The sequence below is a fragment of the Oncorhynchus nerka genome, linkage group LG5 (assembly GCF_034236695.1).
Source record: "Oncorhynchus nerka isolate Pitt River linkage group LG5, Oner_Uvic_2.0, whole genome shotgun sequence".
Taxonomy (NCBI): domain Eukaryota; kingdom Metazoa; phylum Chordata; class Actinopteri; order Salmoniformes; family Salmonidae; genus Oncorhynchus; species Oncorhynchus nerka.
The window spans coordinates 65138261-65157378 of NC_088400.1; the positions used below are offsets into that span (position 1 = coordinate 65138261).

The following is a 19118-nucleotide window of genomic DNA, read 5'->3' on the forward strand; positions in this document are numbered from 1 at the left end:
TTGGACTGGTTTGTTTTTCTCCCTGACCAATATGGCTGCAATTTTAACCCCATTCTGAAACTTTTATGACATAGCCCGTCTAGTAATTTAATAGGATCTCTATGCTCCAGTCACTCTCCAGCCCGAACAACTGATTCCAGATCAGAGCTGTTCATTTCAAGGCTATTGTCAAGGTAACAGGTCACATCTCCACTGCAGACAATAGAAATAGAATACCTATGATCTTCTAGAATGGTAGACGATTATAGCTAGAATAGAGTGATTCTAATTGCTACATATGTTTTCCAAACTCTGACAGGCAAAGAAAAAGATCAACCAAAAGATCACAGAGCTCTAAAATGCCCAATTGTAACCATGGAGATACGAATATTTACATTCTTCCCCAACCTTTGCCCTCAATGGCAGGAAGAGGAACGAGGAGGCCTATGGGAAAAGGGAAGTAAGAGAAGAAGGAAAGAAAGAACAGAAAAGTTTATTCAACATGGACTGTATTGATTCTCAGTCTGGGAGAGGAAGAGAAAGGCTTTTGACCTGAATGAAGCCAGTCCAGAAGTCATTTCCTACACCGTTAGCAATCTTCTTTAGCCTCGTTTGTGTTACAGACTAGTTGATTCTGATAACTGATGGATTTTTAAAAGACACACAGTCTACAGTACAGTACTGTATTCTTAAGGACAAAGTTCTAAAATGTACAATTAACTGGGCATTTTAGCCATTCATTTGACTTGTGTTAGCCAGAGGGACTTAACATAAGTTTATTTAAATAAGGAGCCTGAAACCCCTACTCAATAGTAACATCCTAAATCCCTCTTCACAATGGCAGCGCTAGACTATAAGATTCTCCAGGATAAGCATTCCTAATGCATGCATGTGGTGAAGCAGGAGACTGATGAGGTTGGAAAGAACTTTGTCCTCCCTCATTCTGTTCCTTAAGCCAGGCAGAGTAGTTCTACAAATGGTGGGGGGATTGAGTCAGGCAGGCTGTGTGTGTAACAGAGGCGGGACTGAGGGCGTCTTATTGTCTGGAGACATCTGATCTGTTCACTGACCTAAGGAACATAAAGCTTAGACTCCGTAACCAGAGAGAGATCGAGGGATAGAGAGAGAGAGAGAGAATGGGACAAAGAGGGAGGGAGAAGGAGATTACATGAGTTATATATATATATATCCTGATGGAAGTTCTTTACCCTTTAGGTTAACAAACAAAAACAGCCATTAGATTGCAGCACTGAATTATTGAAAGCACATTCCTGGTAGGTATCCATCCACCATATTGCTTTCAATCACCCTGTGTTTTCAGACCAGAAAACGAGGGAGAGGAGACGAGAGGAAGCCACTTTAGGCTATTGAGATGCAGCCTTTAGGCTCTCGTCTGTCACAGCATCAGATGAGTGGTTGTTGAGGAAAGGAGAAAAGCCAAGGTATCTATGACAGTGGAATGGAATACGACCACAGAGGCCCTGCTGTGTGTGTAGGATGTATGGGGTTAATTCAATATTCGGCCATTCTTCACTGAGCCATCCTGAGCATCTAGGAGATGCAACACCACAATGCCAGCAGCTGTATGGCAATGGGAGGGGACCTGACCTAAATAGCCCCATGGGGCTAGCATGCATAACAATGGACTAGATCAGGGTTACCCAAACTCGCTTCTGGGCCCCCACCCCCCCCTGGGTGCACGTTTAGTTTTTTGACGTAGCACTACACAGCTGATTCAAATAACCAACTCATCAAGCTGGGAGGCCCCAGGACCGAGTTTTAGAATCCCTAGATTAGATGACCGCAGGCAGGGCCTTAATGTAGGCTGATTGAAGGCTAATAAAGTCTGCTCCGCGTTGGCAGAAGTCTCTGTGGCTCCGTCCTGTGTTTATTATAGTGTCTGTATGGCTGTGCTAAATCAACATGAGCAGAGCTAATAGGCATTAATGTTAGTCACTCAGAAAGATGACTGTGCCAGCATGGATGGACAAACAGGGTGATGCAGTCAGAGCTGATGGGATATGTGTTCTTTATTAAGGGTTAGAGGTCAGGGGTCAGGGCTACTTAGTGATTAGAAGCATATTGGTTAGAAAGGGTCAGGTTTCAGTCCCTTCTAGAATGATACAACAACAGACAGAATAACTAAAGGGCTTCAATGCATCTTCCCGCAGGCTGTGAGCATTCATAGAGCATACATAGAGCATTCATAGAGCATACATAACAGCCGTATGAACAGATCTATAAACAGCCTTAGAAGCACACCTGCAGCCGTAGTGGCAGAGGTTAAATAACTGCAATCAGTGAAGATGTATATGGATTATGGGAGGGAGATATTGAACAAAATGGCCATGTGACTGAAATCCAATCAAATTTCACATCCATGGGTGGTGTTTGTTTTATTGATTTCATTTCTATGAGCCAGGGCCTCCTGAGTGCTGCGACAGTGATGGGTGAGGACACAGGAAGTTGGCACAGGGGGACGGTCGCCCTGAAGAACACACACAGCCTTACAAGGAATGCTCCAACCACCTCAGAGTATGACACTACTGGAGGTGTGTGTATAGCATTCTGTGTGTATAGTAGACAGAATATAACTGTGGATAGGGGGAAACTAAACATAGATGTAGGTTACGTGTGTGTGTGAAAGAGCGTTTGCAGGTGGTGGAGGCAGATCAGATATCACACCCCCAACTTGTTCTTTCCTCTCTCTCCTCCATCTCCCCCCCCCAACCACACACCCTCCGACTGTAGACAGTTGCCATGGCGAGGCGTTGACGAGTCATCGCCACATTCCGGGGCATGGCTCTCCCCCTGGACACTCTCCGCCTCTCAAGTTTCATATTTACTCTATGCGGTGTACTGTTGTGTGTACTCATACAGTCCCCTCCCTACAGTTGCCTCCTGCTGCTGCGGAGCTAGAACAACAAACATATCCCGGAATCATTAACCTGCCTGTACGTCACGGGTGTCAAACTCATTCCATGGAGGGCCTAGTGTCTGCAGGTTTAGTGTTTTTCCTTCTAATTAAGCCAGAAAAGGTGAGGGTAGTTCCTTACTAATTAGTGACCTTATTTTCATCAATCAGGTGCATTGGAGGAGAAAATAACCCGCAGACACTCAGTCCCTCGTTGGAATGAGTTAGACAATACATTCAGACCTACAGGGGTGTTTACAGAGTTAGCCGAGGGGCTAGGAGTCCATTTGGAGGACAGATGTGAAACAAAAGGCCACCCAGGTCTAGAGTTGTTGTAAACTGTTGTTCTGAGCCATCAGGCCCAACCAACAGATCCCAGAGATGATATGTCTAATACAGGAACCACCAAGGCCTTAAACGATCTGTGTCCAGACGAAACACACACACACACGTCACCAGAAGGGGCATGGAGGATACAGCACCAATATCTGGGTCAATTTTTTTAAAGCGAGGGGAAGGTGGAGAGAGAGAAAGAGGGGAGAAGGGAGCGAGAGAGAGACATTTAGGGAGTAAAGGAGAGCGAGGGATTAAGAAAAACAGAAGTGAAAAAGATAGAGAGGAAGAACAGAGAGAACGTGAGGAAAATAACTCACTGGAGGCTGACAGTTCTAAACATAACACTCATCTGCATTTGTAATTGAAGGAGAGAGAGAGAGGACACAAGCTATTCCCTGAAGAACGACAAGAGATGGAGGGAAGGAGGGATACAACAAACCAGCTTCAGTCGTGGTACTGTTATAAAACATTTATTCTGGCAGAAATATTTGAAGTTTTTCAGAGGCCTGGAAGCAGAGGCGAATCATAAAAAACCCTGATTGATCGTTACCCAGAAAAACGTCGGCACAGAATAAGATATTCATGTCAGATAAAAATCCATATTGGGCTTTACAATCATTTACAAAAAGACTTAGAAATCTATTTCAAATTACAAAAAATAAAATGACAGTAAGGATCTTTAAAAAGAACTTGCAGTGTTTTGTGTTGGCGGTTGTCCTATCGGTCTGTGGTTCTAGACTTTAGGGAGGTTCTTCGAATAGATCTCGGATCAGCTTCCCCAAGTCCAAACCTGAACTAAATACTTACAAGGTTGCACACAGAACAGACCTTGGGTCAGTGCTTAGGGACACCTTTCACCCACACAGTGGGACAGCTCGAGGCCTGATACCAATACTATAAATTGCATCTCTTTCCTTCAAGTACATGTCTGATCTCATACAGATGTATGGCAGCTGATAGCCAGGGTTCCACTACACATCTTTCACCAATCCAGTCATGTCAGATAAGGAAGGATGCAATTTCTAAGTATTTTAACAGGGCTCTGGTTTATTGATTGGCACACAGCAGCTCTTCTCCCATCGGGGGCGCTAGTGAGTTAAACCAGGTCAGATCCCAGAGCCAAAGCCCCAGTTGGTACCTGGCCAGAACCTAGATACAGCTGGTGCCTCTCACAAGATGTGCATTCACTCAGGGTTACATTGGCAGTGTGTATACAGGACAGTGTGTATACAGGATAGTGTGTGTGTAGGGTTGTATGTGTGTGTGCACGAGGAGTGTGATTTGATTTGTAGATGTTGGGGTACATGGCAATGGATAAGAGGAGTGTGTGTTTAACTGTTGGTGTGCATGTCAGTATGTTGAGTGTTGACAGCATATAGAGTGTGTGTGTGTGTGTGTGTGTGTACAGACAGGGTAGCATTTCAGTGGTGGTAGTTGACATCAGGTACAGGACCATTCTAAAAGGGCCTTCTGGGTCTAGGTTGGGGTAATTAGTAGAGGGTAGGGCTGGTCTTTGTCGCTGGGCAGAATACTGCTGGGCAGAATACTGCTGGGCCAACCACTAACACACACAACAGCCCTGAGAGCCCCAGCCCCATACAAACACAGCATAGTCCTTTCTATGGACACACAGCTATTGTACTGTACCAGAGACCGGGGAAGAAGACTCCCTAAGGGACTGGGCCCTACTAAACTGGGAGGTGACATGGAGGTTGCTTTCAGGAATGGGTTTGTTAACGGTTCTCTCTAATCCTTCTCCATTGCATTCCAGGGGTGTATCTCCATGCTCTGGCTTCCTCGTCCCGTCTTCTTCGCTTAATCTGCACTGATGTGAATGAAACGGGTAGACTTCAAACATTATATTGCTTAGATCCATCCTGTGTTTATTGATCAGTGCAGATGAAGGAGAGGAGACGAGGAAGCCACGTTGGGACTCCTTCAAGCTAGAGCCAGGCATTGGCTGGGAGAGTGTGTGGAGCACTGCAGGTTCCACGCATTAATCCAGTATGCTACCTATATAAACAATGTCTCCCTCTGACTGTGTCAGTCCATATCATACCACTCCTCTCAGTCACCACCACTAGTCCACTCTCTTATTGGCCAGCTTGCTCCTCAACCTGCCCCATATAAACGCTAGGTCCAACATAACATCAATGTCCTTCACAGTGGGGGTAGCACCAGTGTCAGTGTAAGGGGTTACAGCAGGTGAGTTCTGGGTCTTTAAGTGTCTTTCACGCGCTCTAGAGGAGAGCCTCTGAGGTCATCAACGTGCACCAAGGAACCTGGCTAGTTGCTGTTGAGTTACTGAAATGTCATCACACCAGGATGACATCACACCAGGATGACATCACACCAGGATGACATCACACCAGGAACAGGGCAGGACAAAATGGGTAAAGAGGCTCTTTCCCAGCCTCAGGTGTGGCAAACAGCACAAATATGGTATACAGACACACACACACACCTCCATTTAAAAGCAGTCTCATTTCAAAAACTAGTGATGAGGACAAACGTAGAGTCCACTAAGGTAGGAATACTCCAGGGCTGTTTTGTGCAATACCTAACATCAATACGTTCACATAGGCAGACTAGATATCCTGCACTCTTCTTTAGCAGTTGATTCAGTTCAGTGGTTTTTTTCCCCTCTACAGCTCCACAGTAAATGTCCTATTGTCTCTCCTCCTCCTCTCCTGTTGGTGCGCTTAAAAGCTCCACGGAGCGCACCCGAAGGGCTGTGATTGGTCAATTGTCTGCCGTTGCCGTGGTAATGTGCCGGCGCGGTAACGTGCGCGTGCTCGTAGTTCATCAGCTGGAGAAGCGGTGGTCGCTCCAGCGGGCCTGTGCTAGTCAATCCATCTCCAGGTCCATGAGTTTGTTGCGTGAGCGGGGGGTGTGTGTGATGTTGCGGCAGCAGCAGTGGGCACAGATGAAACCCAGGAGGAGAGCGAAGAGCCCCACGGACACAGAGGCTACAGAACCGTACAGCAGAGGCAGCTTCAGAGAGTCCCACACTGGAGGGAGACAGAGACAGACAGACCGAGAGAGAGAGAGAAAGTGTTAGTTACTGTACACACACACAGTGCCCCCCCCCCCATCCGTACTCACTGGGGAATCGTACAGTGAGGAACACCCTGGTAGAGGTGAGTTCTGCCCCATGTGTCCAGGCCCCTGTGGAGGCAGACAGGTACCAGGGCGTGGCCTGGCAGTGGTACTCCCCGCTGTCGCTGTCCTGGGTGGCGTGGATGTTCAGGGCGTATGTGTGTGTGTCTGTGCGCTCCAGGGACACGTCACTGCTGGCGTTGCGCGCCTCCTTCTTGACCAGACCGAAGCGGTCCACGCTGGCCAGTAGGGTGCCTTTGTTCCCCCCTCTCAGCCGCGTGAGGTACCAACGTACCTCGTAGGACAGGTCATCTGAGGGAGGAAGAGGAGAGAATTCTATTAAAACCACTTCATTGGGTTTATTTAATATAGCTAACATCAGCAGATTGAAACTGGCTGTAGGGACAGGAAGAGGGGAGACAGAGCGACAGGGAGAGACATGGGGGAGACTGGCCAGAGAGACAGGGAGAGGGGGGGACTGGCCAGAGCGACATGGAGGGGAGACTGGCCAGAGAGACAGGGAGAGACATGGAGGGGAGACTGGCCAGAGCGACAGGGAGAGACATGGGGGGAGACTGGCCAGAGAGACAGGGAAAGGGGGGGGGGACTGGCCAGAGCGACAGGGAGAGACATGGAGGGGAGACTGGCCAGAGCGACAGGGAGAGACATGGGGGAGACTGGCCAGAGAGACAGGGAGAGACATGGAGGGAGACTGGCCAGAGCGACAGGGAGAGACATGGAGGGGAGACTGGCCAGAGCGACAGGGAGAGACATGGAGGGGAGACTGGCCAGAGCGACAGGGAGAGACATGGGGGGGGACTGGCCAGAGAGACAGGGAGAGACTGGCCAGAGCAAAAGGGAGAGGGGGACTGGCCAGAGCGACAGGGAGAGACATGGGGGGAGACTGGATAGAGCGACAGGGAGAGACATGGCGGGGGGAGACTGGATAGAGCGACAGGGAGAGACATGGGGGAGACTGGCCAGAGCGACAGGGAGAGACATGGGGGGGGAGACTGGCCAGAGCGACAGGGAGAGACATGGAGGGGAGACTGGCCAGAGCGACAGGGAGAGACATGGAGGGGAGACTGGCCAGAGCGACAGGGAGAGACATGGAGGGGAGACTGGCCAGAGCGACAGGGAGAGACATGGAGGGGAGACTGGCCAGAGCGACAGGGAGAGACATGGAGGGGAGACTGGCTAGAGAGAGAAGAGAGGGGGAGGGGACTGGATGGAGACACAGAAGTGGAAGGGGGAAGAGAAAATGTAAAGTATTTTATAGAAATCCTTCCCATGTGGTTGAGGCCAAAGGTTTTATCAGTCTATCGCTGAACCTACAGTTAGTTTCGGGTGTTGCCACCGTCTCAATGTTGATCTGTGATGGGAATTCATGGATCTGGAGAAAACTCTACATGTAGACATGCTATCACTGAGAGAACATAGAACACAGTACACATCTTCCATATGGATACATCTGTTTCTCTATCCATGTATTCATACATCTGTGTTTCTGTGCTAGGGGCTCTTAGCAAAGGTCTAGAGGAGCAGCTTTAACCGGTCATTAATGTGTCTAAAAGGGACTATCATTACTGTCCCACCCACACACAGATTACACATCAATACTATGTGTGTGTCTCTACAGCCACCTTTAGAGAACATCTCACAGAAAGAGGAACAAGAGGAAAATAAAGAATAAGATGTTCTAGAGAAGAGGAAGAAAAAAAGAGAACAAGAAAAGGAGAGGGAGCAACAAGAGGGGGAGCAACGAGAGGTGGAGAGAGAGGGAGCAACGAGAGGGGGAGAGAGAGGGAGCAACGAGAGGTGGAGAGAGAGGAGCAACGAGAGGGGGAGAGAGGGAGCAACGAGAGGGGGAGAGAGAGGGAGCAACGAGAGGGGGAGAGAGAGGGAGCAACGAGAGGGGGAGAGAGAGGGAGCAACGAGAGGTGGAGAGAGAGGGAGCAACGAGAGGTGGAGAGAGAGGGAGCAACGAGAGGGGGAGAGAGGGGAGCAACGAGAGGGGGAGAGAGAGGGAGCAACGAGAGGGGGAGAGAGAGGGAGCAACGAGAGGGGAGAGAGAGGGAGCAACGAGAGGGGGAGAGAGAGGGAGCAACGAGAGGGGGAGAGAGAGGGAGCAACGAGAGGGGGAGAGAGAGGAGCAACGAGAGGGGAGAGAGAGGGAGCAACGAGAGGGGAGAGAGAGGGAGCAACGAGAGGGGAGAGAGAGGGAGCAACGAGAGGGGAGAGAGAGGGAGCAACGAGAGGGGGAGAGAGAGGGAGCAACGAGAGGGGGAGAGAGAGGGAGCAACGAGAGGTGGAGAGAGAGGGAGCAACGAGAGGGGAGAGAGAGAGGGAGCAACGAGAGGGGGAGAGAGAGGGAGCAACGAGAGGGGGAGAGAGAGGAGCAACGAGAGGGGGAGAGAGGGAGAGGGGGGAGAGAACGAGAGGTGGAGAGAGAGGAGCAACGAGAGGGGGAGAGAGAGGGAGCAACGAGAGGTGGAGAGAGAGGGAGCAACGAGAGGTGGAGAGAGAGGGAGCAACGAGAGGGGAGAGAGAGGGAGCAACGAGAGGGGGAGAGAGAGGGAGCAACGAGAGGGGGAGAGAGAGGGAGCAACGAGAGGGGGAGAGAGAGGGAGCAACGAGAGGGGGAGAGAGAGGGAGCAACGAGAGGGGGAGAGAGAGGGAGCAATGAGAGAGCAACGAGAGCGAGGGCAGTGCCAGTGACCCAGAATGTGGTATGACTTCTTCAGTCAGATTTGATATCCTGTCCAGCAGCCTCTAATTACTGGACATCTTAACCACCAATACAGAGTTCTCTCCACTGGGGAGTTGGAAGTACAAATAAATAATTAGGTACTATGGGGTGAATCCTAACTTTAAGTAACATTTTCACTTCGTATTCAATTGACAATGTGTGACTAACTGAAGATTTGTCCATTAAAAATGCTAATACAAGGCCTACTTAGTAAAAAATATAAAGATGCTGATGGTAATGATGATGATGAATAAGATGGGGAAAGGCAGGAAGGGACACGACTATATTTATAGAGATGGAACGGAGGGCACAGCGACCCCTCGTTTCCACAACCTCGGTGTCCGGATTCAAGAGGTGACTGGATGTGACACGAGCCTAAACGTAGAGGACCGCTGGACTAACGGACCAATCAGGCAGATTCCTGCAGACCTAATTGAGGACTGGTCAGTGGACGTTAGTCTTAAAAGGATAGTTTGGTAGCTGGGCTGTTGTCAGTCGTAACCCTTTTCACTCCTAGAATTTGGACTAGATGGATAGGGCAGAACAAATATGAAAAATAAAAGTTTTGAGAATGACAAATATTAATTTCCACAAGGTTTGTTGCTTCAGTGTCTTTAGATATTTTTGTCAGGTGTTACTATGGAATACTGAAGTATAATTACAAGCATTTCATTAGTGTCAAAGGCTTTTATTGACAATTACATGAAGTTGATGCAAAGAGCCAATATTTGCAGTGTTGGCCCTTCTTTTCTAAGATCGCTGAAATCCGCCCTGGCATGCTGTCAATTAACTTCTGGGCCACGTCCTGACTGATGGCAGCCCATTCTTGCATAATCAATGCTTGGAGTCTGTCAGAATTTGTGGGTTTTTGTTTGTCCACCAGCCTCTTGAGGATTGACCACAAGTTCTGAATAGGATTAAGGTCTGGGGAGTTCTGGCCATGGACCTAAATTATCAATGTTTTGTTCCTGAGCCACTTAGTTTTTTTTGCCTTATGGCAAGGTGCTCCATCATGCTGGAAAAGGCATTGTTCATCACCAAAACTGTTCCTGGGTGGTTGGGAGAAGTTGCTCTCGGAGGATGCGTTGGTACCATTCTTTATTCATGGCTGTGTTCTTAGGCAAAATTGTGAGTGAGCCCCCTCCCTTGGCTGAGAAGCAACCCCACACATAAATGGTCTCAGGATGCTTTACTGTTGGCATGACACAGGACTGATGGTAGTGCTCTCCTCGTCTTCTCTTAACAAGCTTTTTTCCAGATGCCCCAAACAATCGGAAAGGGATTCATCAGAGAAAATGACTTTACCCCAGTCCTCAGCAGTCCAATCCCTGTACCTTTTGCAGAATATCAGTCTGTCCCTGATGTTTTTCCTGGAGAGAAGTGGATCTTTGCTGCCCTTCTTGACACCAGGCCATCCTCCAAAAGTCTTCACCTCACTGTACGTGCAGATGCACTCACACCTGCCTGCTGCCATTCCTGAGCAAGCTCTGTACTGGTGGTGCCCCGATCCCGCAGCTGAATCAACTTTGGGAGACGTCCTGGCGCTTGCTGGACTTTTTTGGGCGCCCTGAATCCTTCTTCACAGTAATTGAACCGCTCTCCTTGAAGTTCTTGATGATCCTATAAAATGGTTGATTTAGGTGCAATCTTACCCGCAGCAATATCCTTGCCTGTGAAGCCCTTTTTGTGCAAAGCAATGATGACGGCACGTGTTTGACAGAGGAAGAACAATGATTCCAAGCACCACCCTCCTTTTGAAGCTTCCAGTCTGTTATTCGAACTCAATCAGCATGACAGACTGATCTCCAGCCTTCAACACTCACACCCGTCTTAACGAGAGAATCACTGACATGATGTCAGCTGGTCCTTTTGTGGCAGGGCTGAAATGCAGTGGAAATGTTTTTGGGGGATTCAGTTAATTTGCATGGCAAAGCGGGACTTTGCAATTAATTGCAATTCATCTGATCACTCTTCATAACATTCTGGAGTATATACAAATTGCCATCATACAAACTGAGGCAGCAGACTTTGTGAAAATTAATATTTGCGTCATTCTCAAAACTTTTGGCCACGACTGTACACTTCATTTTTATGTGCATTTTACATTTACAGTACTTTCTGCAGGGTTTCTCATAACGAAAATCTAAAAATACTCTGGATACATTCAGTAACATAGAAAATGGTTGCTTAAATGGGAAGAGGTCCATGATAAGGCGTTGCTCTGCCTTCTTGACATCTCAGTCGAGGGAAAGTGTCAGTAACATGCATGTCAATCAAAAAACGTGGTTCAGGTGTGCATCGTTTGAAAGCCCGTTCTATTGTCAACATTACTAGTTATAAAATACAGTCCTACATTAAATACATTTTAAAATGTGAAGTACACATTATGACATCAAACCGGTATTATAATCCTTCAACGTCTCATCTTTCAGAACACACGGACTCCTCTACATTTACAGCATTCCCCTCGCTCAGATTACTAACTAAATGACTAAAGTAGCCAAAATCATCCGCGACGAGTTACAGGTGCTGAGACTAGTAAAAGTTGTAGTGGTAGTACGTTGCTAGGTAACAATGTAAACAATGCCACTTTCTATGAACGGGACCATGTGTATGTTGTCTCATATCATGGGCAGGAGAGGCTCTAACAATGGGAACTCTAAACCACCCGTTGTAGAAACCTGTTTAGAACATCTGCCAGTTGAAACTCATACAACGCTGTAAAGCAGACAGGTTGAGCTCTGACGTCATATACAACATGTTACTGTACAGCCCCTGCATTCCAATTGAGGTGCTCATTAATGACCAACTCTGCCATTTTCAACCAGTATATGGGATGACAGGGGCTGTGAGTGTAAAGGGTTAATAGTTGGTAGCTGGGCCTTTTATATTGAATAGTAAGCAGTGTTTCTATGAAGCCACTTAGGAGATCCTTTCAGATGGGAACTAAGTTATAAAGCTTCATAAAGCCACCGTTTGCCTCCTTTGACATGGAATACAATTATAACAAAGGACAGGAAGAGAGAAGATGAAGATATTGAAATAACAACATCCCTGGAGTTGTATGAACACCCATTACACTCTCCAAATAGAAGATATCTAAAGGGGAATTAAGGTGACCCACCACACCTTAGAGAAACAAAAAGAGGAACCTGCCAAGACCCCATGTACCAGGCCCTGCAGATAACATTCTCTCACGCACATGCACACATGCCTGCGAGCACACACACATCGCCACATTGCCTCAGATTGGTCCCAGCTGTTTCAGTGGACTGTAATTCCTTGAATACACTGCTCTTTGAACTGCACGCGTAGCAACAATAACCAAGACGGCAAAACAATTACATTGTCATCACCAGTGTTCCCATTAACAAGCTTGATCCCCACCACAACAGTATGCTGTAAGACTCCTTCCACTGGCCCTTTTATCCTCCACCTCCTCTCCCCTACCCTCCACCTCCTCTATCCTCGCCTCCACCTCCTCTATCCCCCCCCCACCTCCTCTCCCCTACCCTCCACCTCCTCTATCCCCCCCCACCTCCTCTCCCCCACCCTCCACCTCCTCTATCCCCCCCCCCGCCTCCTCTACCCTCCTCTATCCTCCCCTCCGCCTCCTCTATCCTCCCCGCCGCCTCCTCTATCCTCCCCCATCCCCCCGCCTCCTCTATCCCCCCCCGCCTCCTCTATCCTCCCCTCCCGCCTCCTCTACCCCCTCCCGCCTCCTCTATCCTCCCCTCCGCCTCCTCTATCCCCCCCGCCTCCTCTACCCCTCCCCTCCCACCTCCTCTATCCTCCCCCTCCGCCTCCTCTATCCTCCCCCGCCTCCTCTATCCTCCCCCCGCCTCCTCTACCCCTCCCCTCCCACCTCCTCTATCCTCCCCTCCGCCTCCTCTATCCTCCCCCGCCTCCTCTATCCCCCCCGCCTCCTCTATCCTATCCTCCCCTCCTCTATCCTATCCTCCCCTCCCACCTCCTCTCCTCTCCTCTCTCCTATCCTCCCCACCTCTCCTCTCTCCGATCCTCCCCTCCCCCTCCTCTCCTCGATCCTCCCCTCCACCTCCCCTCCTCGATCCTCCCCTCCACCTCCCCTCCTCTCCTCTCTCGTATCCTCCCCTCCACTTCCCCTCTCTCCCTCTATCCTCCCCTCCACCATCCTCCCCTCCACCATCCTCCCCTCCACCATCCTCCCCTCCACCATCCTCCCCTCCACCATCCTCCCCTCCACCATCCTCCCCTCCACCATCCTCCCCTCCACCATCCTCCCCTCCACCATCCTCTATCCTCTTCTCTATCCTCTTCTCTATCCTCCCCTCCACCATCCTCCCCTCCATCTCATCAACACCAGGAACTGCTAAGGAGAAATAAAAGTAGATTGTCTTCACATTGAAATGAACTGAACAAAATACATTTGATTGGTTCATTCCATGTATTGATCCCCAGAGGGGGGAGTTAGTTAGTTTTGCCAGCAGCAGCAGAAGGTAAAGACCAATAGTGGTAGAGACACTACAGGCATCCAGAACACAGAACTCAACAGGGATACTGCCACTGATGTCTGATAGAACAAAGTATATTACACGTGGGCCATAAAGCGTTGCTACAACACAGCACACAGGAATACTAAACACGGCATGGACCTCGTAGAATCACAATGAGCAGAACGGCCATTCCAATTACGAGCAACGGGCCATGACCGACTGGCGGCGGCCATTTTGGGTGTCTCATTTGGAATTGACGCTAACAAGTCATGACGTCGCGTAAATTCTATTGTGTCGCCAATATTTGGGTGGAATGTGGAAAATGTAGTATTTCTTAGAGTCATGGGCTGATCCAAAGAGACATATCGTGCAGTAGGGTGCCATTTGACACACAACTCATGTCTGTTCTGTTGTGTTACCCCTTCTATTTCTATGCTCAAGCCGTCCTCCCCTTTATTACCAGAAGGACTTAATGGCCTGAGTGAGAGCCTCTCTCTTTCCCCGCACCAGTGAGTTAGACCGTTCTCTCTTCACCACTCCTTTAGGTCTCTCCAGTCTCCTCTTCTCCCTGTGAGGGGGTAATGGACCATGGAATAGAACTATTAATTACTGGCTGTAGAGGAGAAGAGAACAGGGTTGGCAGGCTAGTTTGAATCTGTGGGGCAGGCTAGGAGAGGAGACTAGACAGACTCAGTGAACTACTCTAGACGTAAAAGGATGATTCCATCCTAGTCAGACGTTTACATGCTTCTTTAGTGGGTTTACATTTAAAAAAAATATTTAACTAGGCAAGTCAGTTAAGAACAAATTCTTATTTACAATGACGGCCTACCCCGGCCAAACTCGGATGACGCTGGGGCAATTGTGCGCTTCTCAATGGGCCTACCAATCAAGGCCGGATGTGATGCGGTACTGGGCCGAGTCCATATTCCACTCCATTCAAAGAAAATTATAACCAATAAACAATGTTATGTTCCATCTTTCTCTTGATCTTAATTTAACCTCCTGTTGTCCTTTTTATGTTATGTCCTCTCATGGCAGCAACTGGCACAAGTGTCTCCCCTAAGGAAACAGACTCCGTACTCTGGGTACAGAGACAGGGTACAGAGACAGGGTACAGAGACACGACAGCATCTGAGAAAAACAGCTGTTGCTTGTCAGCTTCAACTGATGCCAAACAAACAAACCCATAACTCTGCTCTTTGATGACAACATCCTCGTGTCCCAACCACTCACACACACTATACCTTTGCTGTGCATTCCTCACGTTGTGAACATCTGACGTCTCCCGCTAGCCTTGGTCAGCAGACATCAGCACGCCAGGCCAACAGCTAGCTAGCTTTCTCAACAGCATCAGTTCACAAGTGCAACATTCCCACCAACACACATGCAGTCTGTCGGTCTCACACAATCACCACACCGGCTGCGTCCTAATGATCTAATATATATGTATTTCCTTGATGTCCACTAACCTGAAAGGACATGATGATAGATATACATTTTTTAATCCATCTGTCCATTTATATCAGCAAGGAAAGGAAACACGGAAAGGTGGCTGTTTGTCATCTTGCGGTCTCTCTGTGACGGTCTTGTGGGTAGGTCCATTCCACTGCTGCATAGGAATGTGATTCTCCTGCTCAGGCTTGTTCCTGCACTGTACATGTTGTATATAGAGTATCACTGTGGATTACTCAACACTTACACCACACCATCAGTCCTGTCAGGTACTATCCAGTCCCTCTCCTTTCTATAGAGCAGTGGTTCCCAAACGTTTTATAGTCCCGCACCCCTTCAAACATTCAACCTCCAGCTGCGTACCCCCTCTAGCACCCGGGTCAGCTGTACCCCCCTCTAGCACCCGGGTCAGCTGTACCCCCCTCTAGCACCCGGGTCAGCTGTACCCCCCTCTAGCACCCGGGTCAGCACACTGTTTTTTGCATTCATTGGAAGCCTGCCACACACACACACACTATACGATACATTTATTAAACATAAGACTGAGTGTGAGTATTTGTCACAACCCGGCTCATGGGACGTGACAAAGAGCTCTTTTAGAACCAGGGCACAAATAAAAATATTCAATCATTTTGCTCATTTTTTACAATGTAGAAAATAGTAAAAATAAAGAAAAATCCTTGAACAAGTAAAGGTTCTGAAACTTTTTACCGGTAGTAAGTAAGTAAGTAAATATATATATCTCGTTCAAGGGTTTTTCTTTATTTGTACTATTCTGATCAATTTGATGTTATTTTAAAACAGACAATTTATTTTTGCTTTTCTTTCAAAAACAAGGACATTTCTAAGTGACCCCAAACTTTTGAACAGTAGTGTATATATTTGTTTTAAATGTGAATCACGCTTTTATTATACATACACCTGACGACATTTGGGAATTTTGTTTGGGAATACCTGCTATATAGGGTTTCACTGTGGATTACTCAACATTTACACCAAACCATCAGTCACGCCAGCTACTATTCAGTTCCTCTCCTAGACATCTGTTCCCCAAGTCTCTCTGCCATTTGGTTTCATGTGGTACTGTTGACAGTTTTACAGCACCTCACACATCCGACATCAACAGCATTAATATGGGGATTAAATATGCCCCACCTCTGTAAGAGAAGAAGGAATAAATAGTGTGTGTGTGTGTGCGTACGCACGCACGCTAAGACAATAATGGTTGGGTAACACCATCCGGTGCATGACTAAACGACAGCACACACACACCTACCCACGTGAGTTTAAGACACCGCAGACGTCAGGGTTGGGCAATACCGTATCAGTCGGCACATGACTAAACTAAACAAACCACTGCCACACCTGAAGGAAACGAGATGTATCCGTTTCAGTATCAGTTGGAACAATTTGGCTTGAATAGTGCGTCACAATACCGATTGTGAGGCATCATGACCAAGTTAATACGAAGGCAAGTCTGGCTCACAGATGAGACAAGGAATTCTTAAAGCTACAGGTCAGAGTCTGCAGGCTTTTACTCCAGCCCAGCTCTAATGAATTAACACCTGATTCAACTAAACCAGAGGTCTTGATAATCAGCTGATTGGTTTAATGGGGTATGTCAGTACTGGGATGGAACAAAAGCCCAGGCTACACCTGAAAGCTCTCACCACTGTCAGAGAAAATTCTGCCGTCGATTGAGAAGACAAAATGCCATTCTAACCAAAAAAAAAGCCATGAGCTAATTAACATACTAACAGTGTAGTTCAGTAATACCATTCCCCTGCAGCCTTCCAGCTGTCTCCCTGCAGGTAACTAACAGACTAACAGTGTAGTTCAGTAATACCATTCCCCTGCAGCCTTCCAGCTGTCTCCCTGCAGGTAACTAACAGACTAACAGTGTAGTTCAGTAATACCATTCCCCTGCAGCCTTCCAGCTGTCTCCCTGTAGGTAACTAACAGACTAACAGTGTAGTTCAGTAATACCATTCCCCTGCAGCCTTCCAGCTGTCTCCCTGTAGGTAACTAACTAACAGACTAACAGTGTAGTTCAGTAATACCATTCCCCTGCAGCCTTCCAGCTGTCTCCCTGTAGGTAACTAACTAACAGACTAACAGTGTAGTTCAGTAATACCATTCCCCTGCAGCCTTCCAGCTGTCTCCCTGTAGGTAACTAACAGACTAACAGTGTAGTTCAGTAATACCATTCCCCTGCAGCCTTCCAGCTGTCTCCCTGTAGGTAACTAACAGACTAACAGTGTAGTTCAGTAATACCATTCCCCTGCAGCCTTCCAGCTGTCTCCCTGTAGGTAACTAACAGACTAACAGTGTAGTTCAGTAATACCATTCCCCTGCAGCCTTCCAGCTGTCTCCCTGTAGGTAACTAACTAACTGACAGACTAACAGTGTAGTTCAGTAATACCATTCCCCTGCAGCCTTCCAGCTGTCTCCCTGTAGGTAACTAACAAGACTAACAGAAAAACTAACTAACGCAAAGCTAACTAAAAAGCAGCATTCCCCAAGAGAGGATGACTTTCACTTTAGCAGTGATAAATTCATGAACTTCTTTGAGGAAAAGATTATGATTATTAGAAAGCAAATTACGGACTCCTCTTTAAACCTAACTAACTAACAGACTAACAGTGTATTCCTCCAAACCTCAGTTGTCCTGAGTCTGCACAACTCTGCAGTGTAGGACCTAGGATCAAGAGTCTCCCTGACGCTCAAGTCTTTTAGTACTATATCTCTTGACACAATGATGAAAATAATCATGGCCTCTAAACCTTCAAGCTGCATACTGGACCCTATTCCAACTAAACTACTGAAAGAGCTGCTTCCTGTGCTTGGCCCTCCTATGTTGAACATAATAAACGGCTCTCTATCCACTGGATGTGTACCAAACTCACTAAAAGTGGCAGTAATAAAGCCTCTCTTGAAAAAGCCAAACCTTGACCCAGAAAATATAAAAAAAGCGATCAGCCTATATCGAATCTTCCATTCCTCTCAAAAATTTTAGAGAAGGCTGTTGCGCAGCAACTCACTGCCTTCCTGAAGACAATGTATACGGAATGCTTCAGTCTGGTTTTAGACCCCATCATAGCACTGAGACGGCACTTGTGAAGGTGGTAAATGACATTTTAATGGCATCGGACCGAGGCTCTGCATCTGTCCTCGTGCTCCTAGACCTTAGTGCTGCTTTTGATACCATCGATCACCACATTCTTTTGGAGAGATTGGAAACCCAAATTGGTCTACACGGACATGTTCTGGCCTGGTTTAGATCTTATCTGTCGGAAAGATATCAGTTTGTCTCTGTGAATGGTTTGTCCTCTAACAAATCAACTGTAAATTTCGGTGTTCCTCAAGGTTCTGATTTAGGACCACTATTGTTTTCACTATATATTTTACCTCTTGGGGATGTTATTCGAAAACATAATGTAAACTTTCACTGCTATGCGGATGACACACAGCTGTACATTTCAATGAAACATGGTGAAGCCCCAAAACAACAGTTGCCCTCGCTAGAAGCATGTGTTTCAGACATAAGGAAGTGGATGGCTGCAAACTTTCTACTATGTAGGTAACAGACTAAACTCGGACAAAACAGAGATGCTTGTTCTAGGTCCCAAGAAACAAAGAGATCTTCTGTTGAATCTGACAATTAATCTTAATGGTTGTACAGTCGTCTCAAATAAAACTGTGAAGGACCTTCGGCGTTACTCTGGACCCTGATCTCTCTTTTGAAGAACATATCAAGACCATTTCCCTGAGGACAGCTTTTTTCCATCTACGTAACATTGCAAAAATCAGAAACTTTCTGTCTCAAAAATGATGCAGAAAAAGTAATCCATGCTTTTGTCACTTCTAGGTTAGACTACTGACTAATGTAGTTCTATTTTCCCCTGGCCTTCCAGCTGTCTCCTGATAAAGCACTAAATAAACTTCAGTTAGTGCTAATACCATTCCCCTGCAGCCTTCCAGCTAGAATCCTGACTAGAACCAAAAAATTTGATCATATTACTCCAGTGCTAGCCTCTACACTGGCTTCCTGTCAAAGCATTCCCTGATTTCAAGGTTTTACTGCTAACCTACAAAGCATTACATGGGCTTG

General features: G+C 47.4%; 1 protein-coding gene across 1 annotated transcript in view; it reads right to left on the reverse strand.

Moving 5' to 3' along the window:
• Nucleotides 1-3683: 3683 nt before the first annotated feature.
• Nucleotides 3684-19118, reverse strand: part of LOC115120890 (prostaglandin F2 receptor negative regulator-like) — a 65927-nt gene continuing 50492 nt past the window's right edge. The window contains exons 10-11 of the mRNA XM_065018930.1: nucleotides 6335-6640; nucleotides 3684-6240 (exon numbers count right to left, since the gene is read on the reverse strand). Coding sequence (XP_064875002.1) covers nucleotides 6077-6240; nucleotides 6335-6640 — 470 coding nt within the window. The 3' untranslated portion in view covers nucleotides 3684-6076. The remainder of the gene's footprint in view (nucleotides 6241-6334; nucleotides 6641-19118) is intronic.